At 34.2% G+C, this 13478-nt stretch overlaps 1 protein-coding gene across 3 annotated transcripts; it reads right to left on the bottom strand.

Annotated features, from left to right (window-relative positions):
* Window positions 1-1806: 1806 nt before the first annotated feature.
* LOC149796343 (uncharacterized) lies at window positions 1807-12345 on the bottom strand. 3 transcript variants are annotated; one of them, XR_016421665.1, is made up of 6 exons: window positions 12189-12345; window positions 7498-7640; window positions 6268-6393; window positions 4038-4215; window positions 2245-3259; window positions 1807-2207 (listed from the first exon to the last, which is right to left on the bottom strand). XR_016421665.1 is itself a non-coding variant. In XM_089961017.1 (5 exons), exons 1-4 carry the CDS (start codon window positions 12202-12204, stop codon window positions 4057-4059), a joined length of 444 nt encoding a protein of 147 aa, XP_089817143.1. In that variant the 5' UTR covers window positions 12205-12345; the 3' UTR covers window positions 1807-3259; window positions 4038-4056. The 3 variants fall into 3 exon arrangements, 1 of the variants encoding a protein (XP_089817143.1); XR_016421666.1 differs by having other exon boundaries at window positions 1807-2170; XM_089961017.1 differs by having other exon boundaries at window positions 1807-3259.
* Window positions 12346-13478: the final 1133 nt, after the last annotated feature.

Genomic DNA, 13478 nt, shown 5'->3' with positions numbered 1-13478 from the left:
ATAAAGTGGTGGAGCTGATTATCGCCCATGTTTTGCAACAATGTTGAAAATATACACGGGTTAGGAAATAATGCATTGTACAGGGGAGATAACAATATTATAGCCTAGAACACAGTTGAATCTGTTGATCATGGAAAAATCGGATTTAATATCTGGTAATATACTGGGGCATATTTCTTCAAGAACTAAAAACGGATTGAAAGAATATTAGGCATATTAACAAGACCAATAATGGCTTTGTTTAAAACAATATTCATAATGAGCATGATAAATAAAAACTACCATGGATCATAACATTAATGTTGCCATAGCTTCTTGTAAGAGATGTAACTATTATCCGTATGTGAAGGCCGGACTATTTTTATGAAGATATCTTAAGCTTCATTTTGACTTTGAAATTGTGGTTAAGTGTCTTAATGCCATTATATCTCTAATTTAGAAATCGTATATACCTTATGCATGTGTGTGATCTTGATTTTTAACGTATCTTTAACAATTTGTCAGTCATTTCGCAACGATGTCTGCAGTGTGACAGCTTATAGTGATGTCTAGCATAGGACCATCAAGCCACATACTAGGAGCTTTATGTCCCACCGAGTCACATTATCCAGACACTAGACCGACAAGTCCTCACACTATCCTCTTAGCACCTAAGGAGGTAGCTATTAGCAAGATTTTTTTTATATATCATTTTGGTATCAATTGGCCCTGGTTCGAAACAGCGACCTCCCCCATCCGAGGCGGACGCTCTAACCACTAGGCCACTGGAGCGGTCCCTTCAGTAAAGATTAAAATGTTGCTGTCCTTGAATGCCCCTTATTCGTGTTAGAATGGAATTGGTGGATATTAGTTGATATTAGAGGTCTTGTCATCTCCGCGACATTTGCTGAATCTTACTGTATTATTAAATCATCATTTGCCTATTGCATCAACCTATTTTCCGGTTTCAAGTTTAGTAAATTACTTCCACATTTTAGGGTTAGGGTATCATAATATGTCCCTCAAAAATGTTCTAGTTTTAGGGTATCTGAAACTGTTCCCCTAAAGTGTTCGTTTGTTGTCAGAGTATCCTGAAAGTAATATTTTCTTTTCCCAGAAAGACCTTATTTATCGATCTGCACCTGTTCATATTTTCAGTGTTATAAACATAATATAGCGTATATGTCTCTACTGTTTTTGATATTTTGGTTTGTGCTCTCTCGGTTCAATTATATTTTCAAAAGATATCTGTCGTTATCAAAATGTAAATATTGGCTTGAATGTACTCGTTCTTTTTTTGAAAACAAGTACAGTGTATTGTTACTCTCAAAGCAAGTGTGTCCCTTAGCAGTTTCCTTGAACCCCTATGCTAGATCGTGCGAGCAATTTTGGGAAGCAGTACAGTTTGTGACCATGTGTTCTCGTTGTTTCCTTGACATAAGAATTGATGCTTGAATTTTGGTCAAAGAGTACAAGGCGTCTTGTTTTTGTCTTTATCCTAACAGGAAATGGCAATGCATATGATACCTGCTTTTCTTTAGGAGGAAGATAGCTCGTTAGAATTCACGATACATCCGAAATGAAGGCGTCTGGCTTCAGCACATTTCTCATTCCATTTTTTTCCCTAGCAAATGCAATGAGACTCGGTATTTCCTTATGTGTAGATATACTCATTATTTAATGAATATGTGATGAGATAGAAAACTCTTTATTCTAGAAACCGATTACTTCTTGAAATCTGCGGAACAGCGTAATGTAAATACGGAAGAAAAACTACTAATACTGACATTCATACAAGAATCAATAATGATAATAACAACTTTGACGTCAATGGCGATAATATATTTGAGACAAGGAAACACAAGTATCAGTAATAGTTTATAATATTGCATATAGTTTTCAAAAAAAAATAGTATGTTCAATAGTATTTGGATAAATTGCGTTATACAAATTTAAACGATTCTTGCGTGAGGTATGTATGGACATATCAAATCGTATGATCGAAGAAAACGTTTTTCTTGACTATATATAAAATCGGTTTCACCGAGACCTGTATACATTACTTTTCATTTAGAGAATTATTTACCATGAATAATGTATTTTAGTTTTACGGCAGTCGAGTATTTCTAAATCTTTTCTTAAAAGTAAAAATAATAACATATATTTACATTTTTATGAATATTCAGAACACCTTATTAAAGACTACAAGTTATGAATATTCATAACACCTTATTAAAGACTACAAGTTATGAATATTCATAACACCTTATTAAAGACTACAAGTTATCAATATTCAGAACTATGAAAATTGCTTTCTATAGATATTAATAAACGAAAAACAATTCACGGAACTGATTGCTTGCTTTAGTGGACACCTTTCCTTTGTTGGTAGTAAGACAGCAGTGTATTTATAAATGTGATCACGGACAAGCTAACGTGTTTAACAGCTGAGAAATATTGAAGGGCTGTAGTAAAAAATTGCTAAGCAGGACATGCATTTTAATACAAATTGTCTTTAAATAAATATTAGTTTTATGTAAACTATATGACCATGTCAGGCTATATATGAAGTATAATACTACTAACTATAGAGAAACGTTAGTTGCCTATTAACCGTTATAAAACTGAACTTTCCTGACATTAATAAATTTTATAATACATCCCTTAATGAATGGAATTAGATGACCCATTTTCTATATATAAGCTCCTTCCAGACTTTAAATTTATATCTATTTTATGTTTCATCTAAAGGCAAAGTATTGGTGTTTTGTATGCTTGTTAAACACTTACTAATTTGAGTCAAATAAAGTTATTTATACACATAGTTGTACCAGACGAACAACTCTGATGTATTTTATTCAGAGAAGGTCCTTCATTATGTTTTTGACTCGCACTCTTTCGTGTGTTCGTATTTATATACTGGCATGTACACAGTTTGGTATGTAATATAGCAACACTTATGTATGTAAGTAGTTATATCCATGTATAGGTAGGATGTAACTGAATGTTTGTACTCTGGAGGAAGGCGATTATTTCCATATATTACTTTCGTATGGGATATTGGGCTTAAAACTAAAATGGGGATGCAATGAATTGTATTTTACAGTAATGGTTGCGTCCATCTTTATAGACATAAGTAGAACATACAAATACATAAGTAACAATGGTCTCTTGACATAAAACTGGATATAAGAAGCAATGCAGCTCGGACTGTTCATGAACGAATCCTCATTTCTCAGCGTGGGAACGGTGCATCCGAGTAACCACACCTCAGCAGATACTGAAAATGAAATGCTAAACTGTTACACGTTTCTGACGTACATTGAATATAACTGTCACAGAATAAGTGTCCTGAGTATGTGCTGAATCAGAAATAGGTATAATACAGTCATTTGAAATTCTAAACACAAATGTAGACATAATAGAAAAGTTTTAATTATTGCAGACTTGCTTTATAACAAAATAGTATATTTGCATATACGTTAGGCCTGGATTATTTAGAGCAGTTATCTGCTTCAGAATCATACACTTGGATAATTTCAAGTAAAGTTTCACTAAATTGTAAAGGTCTCAATATTCTCTGCAACCACCGAAGCATGATTCTAGCTGATATGTCATTTCATGTTTGCAAATCAATGCCTAAATTTGTTTATCTCACAACAAATAAATAAAGTATTTTATGAAAATCATTAGCATACAGTAGTCGGTCTTACTTTATGTTGATTTGCTTGGTTCGCCGTAGTAATAATACGCTCTATAGTTTATACAGTAGTTGGTCTTACTTTATGTTGATTTGCTTGGTTAGCCGTAGTAATAATACGCTCTATAGTTTATACAGTAGTCGGTCTTACTTTATGTTGATTTGCTTGGTTAGCCGTAGTAATAATACGCTCTATAGTTTATACAGTAGTTGGTCTTACTTTATGTTGATTTGCTTGGTTAGCCGTAGTAATAATACGCTCTATAGTTTATACAGTAGTCGGTCTTACTTTATGTTGATTTGCTTGGTTAGCCGTAGTAATAATACGCTCTATAGTTTATACAGTAGTTGGTCTTACTTTATGTTGATTTGCTTGGTTAGCCGTAGTAATAGTACGCTCTATAGTTGACACTGTACACAATCCTCCAGATGGCAATTGAAATCCAAATTATCCCCACAATGATGGAGATGATACTAAACATCCTGGACATTCTGTATTTCCTCCAAGCCTCGTTGTTATCGACCTCTGTTTTAGCCTGAAATGAGGTATGAATCAAGCGATATTAAGGTCTATGTCTGTCGTGATCCAGCTACGATATTATATATAATACTGCGTAAGAATTGCATTGACAAATGATAAGTCCACATTTAGCAAAGCTGACAATCTAAATACATATAAGAATGTAAGATTCAATAGAAACAAATTTTATTTTAAAAATGCTGAGAATTAAATTAATAAATATATTCAACATAACGACTTCAATTCCTGCTCATTACGACTGACAAAGTAATTGACTTGGTTAATTCAATTACCATTTATCAAGTTAATTCATCATTCAGAATTTAGCGATCTAAATGTGAGAGTCAATATTTTTGTGATATTCTTCCTGTTTATCTGCTTCAATCTAACTTCTTCCCTATTTCTTTCGTTATTCCATTTCCACTTTGCCTTCTTTCTCATTGTTTTATCTATTTCCTTCTATGTCGTCCATCTGGCTTCTTCCATCCACTCTTGTCGTATCCTTTTTCTTCTTCTATTATTGTTCCGCATTGCGTATGCACTCTTGGAGCTTCTAAAGGAATACAATAAGGGACTTGATTTCTTGCACCCATGCCATATATTCCAGGAATATATCACTCTCTCACAGACCTTCCGTCAAATTAATGGGCGACCATCCTTTCAAGGTCCTATGCACAACCGCAAATCTCCGCTGACATAACTCGTACATGCATTGTGTTACCACACTCGATGACTATGGTAAAACACCCCCCCCACACACACACACACCCACACCCACACCCACACACTAAATCGTGATAGTATCATATATGGTAATCTACAGCAAAGTTAATGAAGTAATCATTCATACCGCATGCGTCGTCAGAATTAAATTTATATTTAACTCAGGGTACAGCGTCGCGTAACATTCGATCTATGTTTCTTCCATTTGTTAAATTCAAACAAATGCAAATCCACATCCTAACACAAGCATTCTACGAAACACAAAAACATGACATAACTCAGTTTAAAACATACATATACTCATTACATGTAACACAATCAAACGAACTCAAATCGGGTTCAACATTCGGCCAATATGTCGTCTTACATTTCTAAGTTTTTAAATTATTATTGCAATTCCCATTTGCAAATTAAGTCATCATGAATCACGGAGTGGCTTTTCTTTAGAAATTACTTAACACCACAGGTTTCCCGTTCCAGGAACACTGGGATCTAACTCAGACAATCGCGTCTCTACTATTCCAGACGTGTTTCCCATACTAACGGCGAATGTTTCCGTTTAAATTTTACTTCTCACCAGTACCAATGATTTTACCACTAGTTGCAATTTGTCCTTCATATTAACTGGACTGCCCTGTGCTTGGAATTGTCATTATGTTCGCTGTTGTTAAATGAACAGAAAGGAATAGATGAATTAATCACATATATCAACAAAAACAGATTGTATTTAACAAATCGCAAATAACTGCAGATACAAGATTTGCAAATGTATCTGGAACAACTAAATTATGCCTACCACCTTATGTCGTCAGTGCCTCAGATGTGACAAAGCCAAATTTTAACATTCAAAGAATATTATATCGATTTTTTAACCTAAATATCAAAGTAACCATGCTATAAAGTAAAATATATCAAATTATTGCATCTTGCACAACATAGTTTAATGGTATAATTATGTAACATATATTATCCTTAATGTAACTATACAAATCCGCGTGGCTATTAACGTGTCAGCAATAAACATTTTGTCATTGAAAACGATAATATATTTGCCAGATCACCCTTCAGGTATCTCGGTGTCACTGACAATTGAAATGTATAGGTACAGCATTTTTGGAGCGTGCGGTGGGTGGGGAGGTGGAATTAGTTTGATATAATTGCAGAATATTATTTTATGTCATGTATGTCTGATGCATATTTCAAACGGAGCAGAAATGAATACTGATATGAGGAATTTAACGTAAAAATATACATAGGGACCAATTATATAATAATTTGTTTCGCATACTAGAACCCGGATTGAGATCCATAGACTGATATGATGTGTAAGCATTCGTTTACATACCTGATTGGCATACAGGATGGCACCGATGCCTGTCGGGAAAAAGCAGAAGACGCATGCAAGGATTGCTAGCACCATTCCGTTAGGTGGTGGCTGACTGTTTGTTACTACGATGGTACTCGGGGTGATCTGTTTTGATTGATCAATTGCAAATTAGTTAAAATGACATTATTAGTTTTGTGAAAATGCCTATTAATATTTTAAAAGCTTGTCATGTGACTGACTGGTTCAAAGCCGTGAAAATGCTGTCATGGAGACGAATTTATTATTCTGCTTACTGATTTATTTTTAATGAGCAAATTGATACTATGAGTGTCATAATTCAGTACAATCGATACGTTTGGTCGTTATTATAGTATGCATTATCACTATTACAGGTAGCATTGATATTATTATAATAGAGTGAGAGACAAGCAAAGAGATACAATCATAGAGAGTGTTTAAAATGGTGAGGCCATTAAACGTTAAGTTAAAAAAATGATGAAAGGTAAAGATCTATATTTCTTTAAATATCACAGAAACATAAAATACTTAGATACAAACTGAAGTTAATTCCTTAAAATTAAGTGTTAAATACATTTCGATACAAATCATTATTTTATTTCGTTTATGATTTATGCTCTTGGTTCATTATAAGATTCCTGATCGACCCGAAATGAAATCAAATTCTGTCGCAGAGGCTGGACTTCAATACAGGTGAAGAAACAAAATGGACAGTAGACGATGCCTAAGTGGCAAAGTAAAGAGTTCGATTGATCTATACCCATAATGATTTTCGAATGAGTGAATTGTGCTTGTCCTATATGCCAAAGACAATATACGATATATTATCTGAGATTAATTCTATAAGAATTATGGAATTCCTTAAATACAAGGTTTCAGTTTTGGAATCTGAATTGGGGAGATTTTAGTCAGCATATTGTATCAGGCAGATATAACATGATTAATATCATATCATATTAAGTCATTGTGTCTGACCTTGTGTTATTTGAAAAGTTGAAATCGGTTCGATTTATCAATAGTGCACCTTGGATAGCTTTTTACCTATTATTTTGTTTAAAATACGTAACACCAGGGCGAAATTTGTATTTGAAGATATCCAACTAGTAATTGCTACTCTACTGTAATTCTCTCTCTCTCTCTCTCTCTCTCTCTCTCTCTCTCTCTCTGATTTAAGCATGGTAAATTAAACTGGTATATTTAATTGTTATTGAAGTAGTATATGAAACTTACATATGCAACATTAGTCTGCGCTGTAACGATACATTGTTGACCTGGTTGTCCATGTCCATACGGCTGCCCGTACATTTGCGGCTGCGGGTATCCGTAGGGTTGCCCGTAGCCTTGGGGCTGACCTTGCGGGACTTGTGCTTTACCTGCTCAGAGACAGAGTATGGCAAACTGTTTATCACATTTTGATTTAGTATTCAATAATTTAGAGAAAAATTTGAAACCAAACTTGAATAAAATGCAGTCACTCTAAACATGTTAGAAACCTATAGAAAAATGGCTAAATAGGAGACAAAATCTTCAAAATTTCTCACAATGTATATTCTGTCAAAGAGCTTAAGATTTGCCCATAGTTAGTCATAGGAAGACCTTCTCCGCTTTGACAATAGGAGAACTTCTTCCTCAAAGTCTTGAAGTCGATAGATGCTGCGATATGTTTTACGTCCAGGGACTGTAAACGTTGCACGGTGGGCTTTCAGTTGGAATTTTACCCTTTTGTATTTATGCATGAGTGAGATGTGTTTGTTATACGCGAGAAATGAAATACCCATCTCTTCTTTGCCATTTCTTCCATGTCAATAATGCCGCTCTCTGATTAAAACCTGCATTTCATAAAAAAAATGTATCTTCGTTATAAAATAAAATAAAATATATAATATTCTAATTTTCTAAATGCATTATGTGTGTTTTATACAGTTTGATCCGCGTTTCCGAGTTTCCGCGTTTCCTGTCCCAATTCCAATCACTAGTTTACTAGACTCTAATTTAGAAATAAAATCAAGACATATAGTTATATTCACTTAAAAGAGACGGTTTTATGACCATGAAATATTACTCTACCGTCTTCAGCATGTATCAGTCGTTATCAGTCATTAGTTTACCGCCTCCAGCATGTCTCCGTAATACAGCCATATAGGCTATATTTAGACAACAGGTCACAAGTTATATCCGTAAATGCAAAACACTCCAGGTTTTGTTTTATATATGATTTGGAGTTCCACAGGATTCTGGTCTCAGACCCGTTCTCATTATTGTTGTAACAGTGAAAATTGTATAGAGGTTCTTGTAGCCTGCATTCAACTTTTATTGTGACACATAGCCATTGTATGTGATCTATGTGATTAGGTGCCGTGTTAAGTGTAGGGCATTGTCTAGAACACGGTGCTTTTAATGTCGATGCTGTGGACACAATTGACTCTTGATGAGGTTCTGTTTGATAACGATCAGGAGCATTGCTAATGGCGATTTGTACTGGTTCTAATAATCGAAAAATGCCAAGTATTGAAAAAATACTGAAATAGCATTTGTTCTTGCAAAGTTGAAACTGTACCAAGATCGGTTTGTTAAGGAAGAGAGAACTATGTGGAATTATTACAACCTATGAGTGTGTTTAAATAACGGTTGTTAGATAAATCTAATCCCGATGGGAAGAAATAAATAAGGGGTCGTATTTCCCGATGGGTAGAAATAAATAATGGGTTATATTTCCCGGGCACAATTTCATGATTTATAAATGTAGTCAGTCTAAGTTTCGTTACTCAGAGGAATAATGCAATTATTTATCTCATTAAATTTGTCCAAGGTACAGATGCCTGATAGTAATTGAGATACACACAAACTAAGGACACAGAGATGACTATGCCATGCTTACCATGAAAGCGAGTCTCGAAAACAAGGTGTTTGACAAAATATCGCCCACAATTTCCTTGACATGAGCTTAAAGATAATTAAACGTATTTGCTTTAAAGTCATGGATAAATTGTCTTTGATATGAGTCTCAAGATGATCGCTTGCACTTGTTGTCTTGAATGTTAAAGGAATCATGTATATAAACGAATTTCAGCATTGCTTTTCTCGTTGTGAGTCTTGAGTTTGAATTGATTTGTCTTGAGTAAGATGAATCACCATGCTTAGAATTGATTATTCATAATTGTATATGACTGAAATATGTTTCAAGATACGTTCCAAATCCAAAATCACACACATTATTATTATTATTAGTAGTAGTAGTGGCAGTGGTAAAATGTCTTGGAAATAAGCAAGACAGCATATCTGGAGTTGACACGAGCCCGCTCCATTGATAATTTTCTGTCAGTAGATGACACTAAATCACTTGTGTGTTCCTTTGTTCTTTCTAGACCGGATTATTTTAATTCTCTTCTATTTGATTCTTCCCAGTTTAAAGTATGATGACTTCAAAAATGTTAAAGCACTTAAGTTCGGACCATCCTTAATGGGACGATAAACTGGGCATTCCCACCCCCATCTCTCTACCCTACACTACCTACCCTCTCACTACAGTCTGTATGCTATACATTATTGACTGACACCTATGTGACCTCACTCGCATGTACATTCTTCCAAGGTAAATAAGCAATTACTTTCCTATCCCGGCAAACATTTTTCTCCGAATTCCCACTTTTATGTCCAACATATATAACTATTTTGCGTACCAGGTCCCAGATAGCTGGAGCGAACTGCCTGTTGAACTTAAAAGATAACGTTATCTCGTTCACGTGTGCACCATACAACGCAGCTATTCCGCCACTATGGGTAGACTTTAGATTTCAAGATGTTTCCTAACCGTGATCATATATATATGTGTGAGTGTGTGTATTAGTGTGTGTGGATGTATGTGTGTGAGTGTATGTATTACTTATTACTGCTAAGAGATTAGACGTTCTGAAGGCTATTATTATTATTATTATTATTATCTCTTTTTATGTACATGTATATTGTAACAATTATTGCAAGGAGACATTGTTTAATTTTTAGCCGACTTGGTTACTAGCTTCTAAGTAACCTTTTCTTTAAAACATACCAAGATTCCTTTGAGCTGGTAATTAGACACTTTCGGATGCGAAAGGTCGTGGGTTCAATACCCATCTGAGTCATAACACAGACGTACAAAAATGGTACTAACAGCTTCCACGCTTGGCTCTCAGCATTGAGAGTTAGTGTTAGGACTGATCGGCCTGGTGTCAGGATAATGTGACTGGGTGGGACATCTTGCTACATGTCTGCGACATCATGACTCAGTGCTAGGCATTGTTATAAGCTGCCTCACTGCAGACATCGTAGCGATATGACTGAAACATTGTAAAAGCTACGTTAGAAATCTAAGTCACACACACACACACACACACACACACACAATAAACATAAAGTTTGCAGGAGGTGGTGTAGTCTACACAAATTGCATATGCCACCAATCGTTTGATACTTTCCTCCTGATTTCATTTCTGGTATTAAATATTATTCGCATAGCGTACACATTTGAAGTGTCATCAAGACTTTGTTTTATTCATTCACTGTTTTGCGTACCTGGAATTTATGCAGGAAAATATTAATATAAACACAAATATCGGTGTATTTGTCAAAATTCTGCAAACAACTCTAATGATAAATTGCCCTATACATCTCTCTTTCTCTTTCTCTTTCTCTCTCTCTCTTAAAACAAACTAACTGTGTAAATAATGTTCATGTCTGTATTATTTTACAATACAAAAACAGTAATGAACATTATTGCCACAACTAATTTGTTTTAAAAGAGAGAGAGAGAGAGAGAGAGAGAGAGAGAGAATGCTTGGTTGTTTCGACAGGCGCAGAACTGTTAATCAATATATATATATATATATATATATATATATATATATATATATATACCAGTTTTACATATAGGAAATAAGACTAATGTTCAGAAACTGGTGTTCCGTAGACTACACGAACACTATTATCGAAGCTGTTTTAACTCGTACAATGTCAACTTTGCTCAGTATTAAGTGTTTGGTTTGCACAACCAATCTACCATGTCATAGCTTTACGGCCAACGTATGTATAGGTATCGTTCAATCTTTTAATAGTGTTTGTTAGATGTTTATAATGGCTGTTATTTGGAGATTATTTTAAATAAACTTTCACATTCGTCAGACACCGTCCGTATTTACTTTTTGTAAAATAATACAGTCATGAACATTATTTCCGCAACTAGTTTGTTTTAAGAGAAAGAGAGAGAGAGAGAAGATGCTTGGTTTTTGTGACAGGCTTAGAACTTAACAATCAATATTAACAATAGCATAAAACATAATCAGATTGCGTGATCTCGCTCGATTGAACTATACCCTCAAAGCTGAACAATGTTTAGAAGATCACCCTTGAAATTATATTTTTAATATTAAAATTTACTAAAACGGATCAAGATAAAACTCAAAATAAACTGTAATAAAATAAAATAAAATAAACCTATTAATGTAACCTATTTTAATTAGAGAAAAAAGTGTGGGCCTAACTATTTTAATTAGAGAAAAAAGTGTGGACGTCGATTACATATGATCATGTTTTTTATTCATAATATTAATGATTCTGATGAATTGCTCATTAAATTAATTTGCAGCTTTAATGTTGATAGTGAGTAGAACAATTTGCGTGATAGCTTAACAGTTTACCGTTGAGACACAGAATATTCTATTTCATACTATTGATTGTTAACTAACAACTGAAACACATATTCATAGCCCCCTCTTACTCTTAATGTTCTAAAAAAGAGCATTCAGATGTGTTGCGCTTGATGTCATGGGAATACTAAAACATTATCCAGTTTCCATTCAACATATTACATTTTAGTTGAGAACGTTACGTTGGCGTTTAACAGTTTAGCTATCTGCTCTAAATGTATCTTGGTAGTAATACATTACCTGGATACATCTCCATGTTGACACTGTGGATGGTACGGAAGAAATGACGCTCCAGTACATTTATGACGTATAATAAAGCTCTTGGGACACAGACAAGGAAGTTAATGATCGTATTATAGGTGTTTCGACGAAGCAAATCAATTAATAGTTTCTGAAAAAGAAGCAGTGAAATCCCATATATATGGACGTGTGAGTGAGGCATATACATGTGCAGATAGTTGAAACTATGTGTCATTTGCCAGGATGTTGCAATGTACAACTTGAATGAATGGTCCTAAAGTATTTATGTTGTATCAAAATTGATTTGCAAAGGTATTATTTATTTCCAGCAAAGCAGTAAAATCTTTTCGTGAACGAGGGGTACGACAGCAAGTTGAATGGGTAATATTGCTTGTACTTTCTAATAACTGGACTATTTCGCATTCATATGGTTGGAACATTAGTGTATTCATTTCTCTACATTCTACAAACAAAAATACAGTTCATGAAATAGCACATTAGGAGTTGGCTTGTCGAATGAATTTGTTAACAAATAGGTAACATGAAGATGAAAAATATTCATACATCTTACAAATGTTAAAACAGTGAACTATTGTAAAGAATGAAGTGCTTCAGTAACAGCACGAGACTTAAATGAATGCTAATTATAACCAGAAAATCTTTCTACCCAATATTTGAAGACAAAGCAAATGATAGATACTGAATTCATCCGACAGCACCACACCAAATAAAATGTCAATTAAATTGTGTGATTGTACATCAGTAGATAGTCCTGATACATGTTTATGATTTGTTGTTAGAGGATTCCTTTCAAAAAACAACAATGGGGCACAAGAACAACTAAAGCAATGATCTACTGTTGAAGAATTACTCAATAATGATGCTTCAGACGTACCAAAAGCAATCTCTCTTGACCGATTTTTAAATATTAATATCTAACTAAAGTTTAATTTAGGAGGTGAGAAAAACAACAAAAATAAACAGGATTGAAAAAACTAGGGCAGTGACTTTGCTTATATTTCTCTTCAAGCAAAACAAGTGAGAAGATTCAGAAATTATTCAGTCCTAAATTATGCAAAATGTGTCTGATATTAGAAGTCATTTAAACTTGGACATACCAACATCAGCACAGTGCAGCATCATTAACTATTATTGGAAAATGTTACTCATTTGTCTAGTAACAAGTCCATCTCAGCGTAGAAAAAACCATCCGTTACATATAATTTCTCCCAGGAAACATTCCGCCTCTGCATAGATCATATATAGTAGTCGCAATTTATAACAAATAAA

Source organism: Sinohyriopsis cumingii, chromosome 6 (genome assembly GCF_028554795.1).
Source record: "Sinohyriopsis cumingii isolate HCF-2022 chromosome 6, ASM2855479v2, whole genome shotgun sequence".
In the NCBI taxonomy this organism is placed as follows: Eukaryota; Metazoa; Mollusca; class Bivalvia; order Unionida; family Unionidae; genus Sinohyriopsis; species Sinohyriopsis cumingii.
This window is presented reverse-complemented; position numbering and strand designations above follow the sequence as displayed.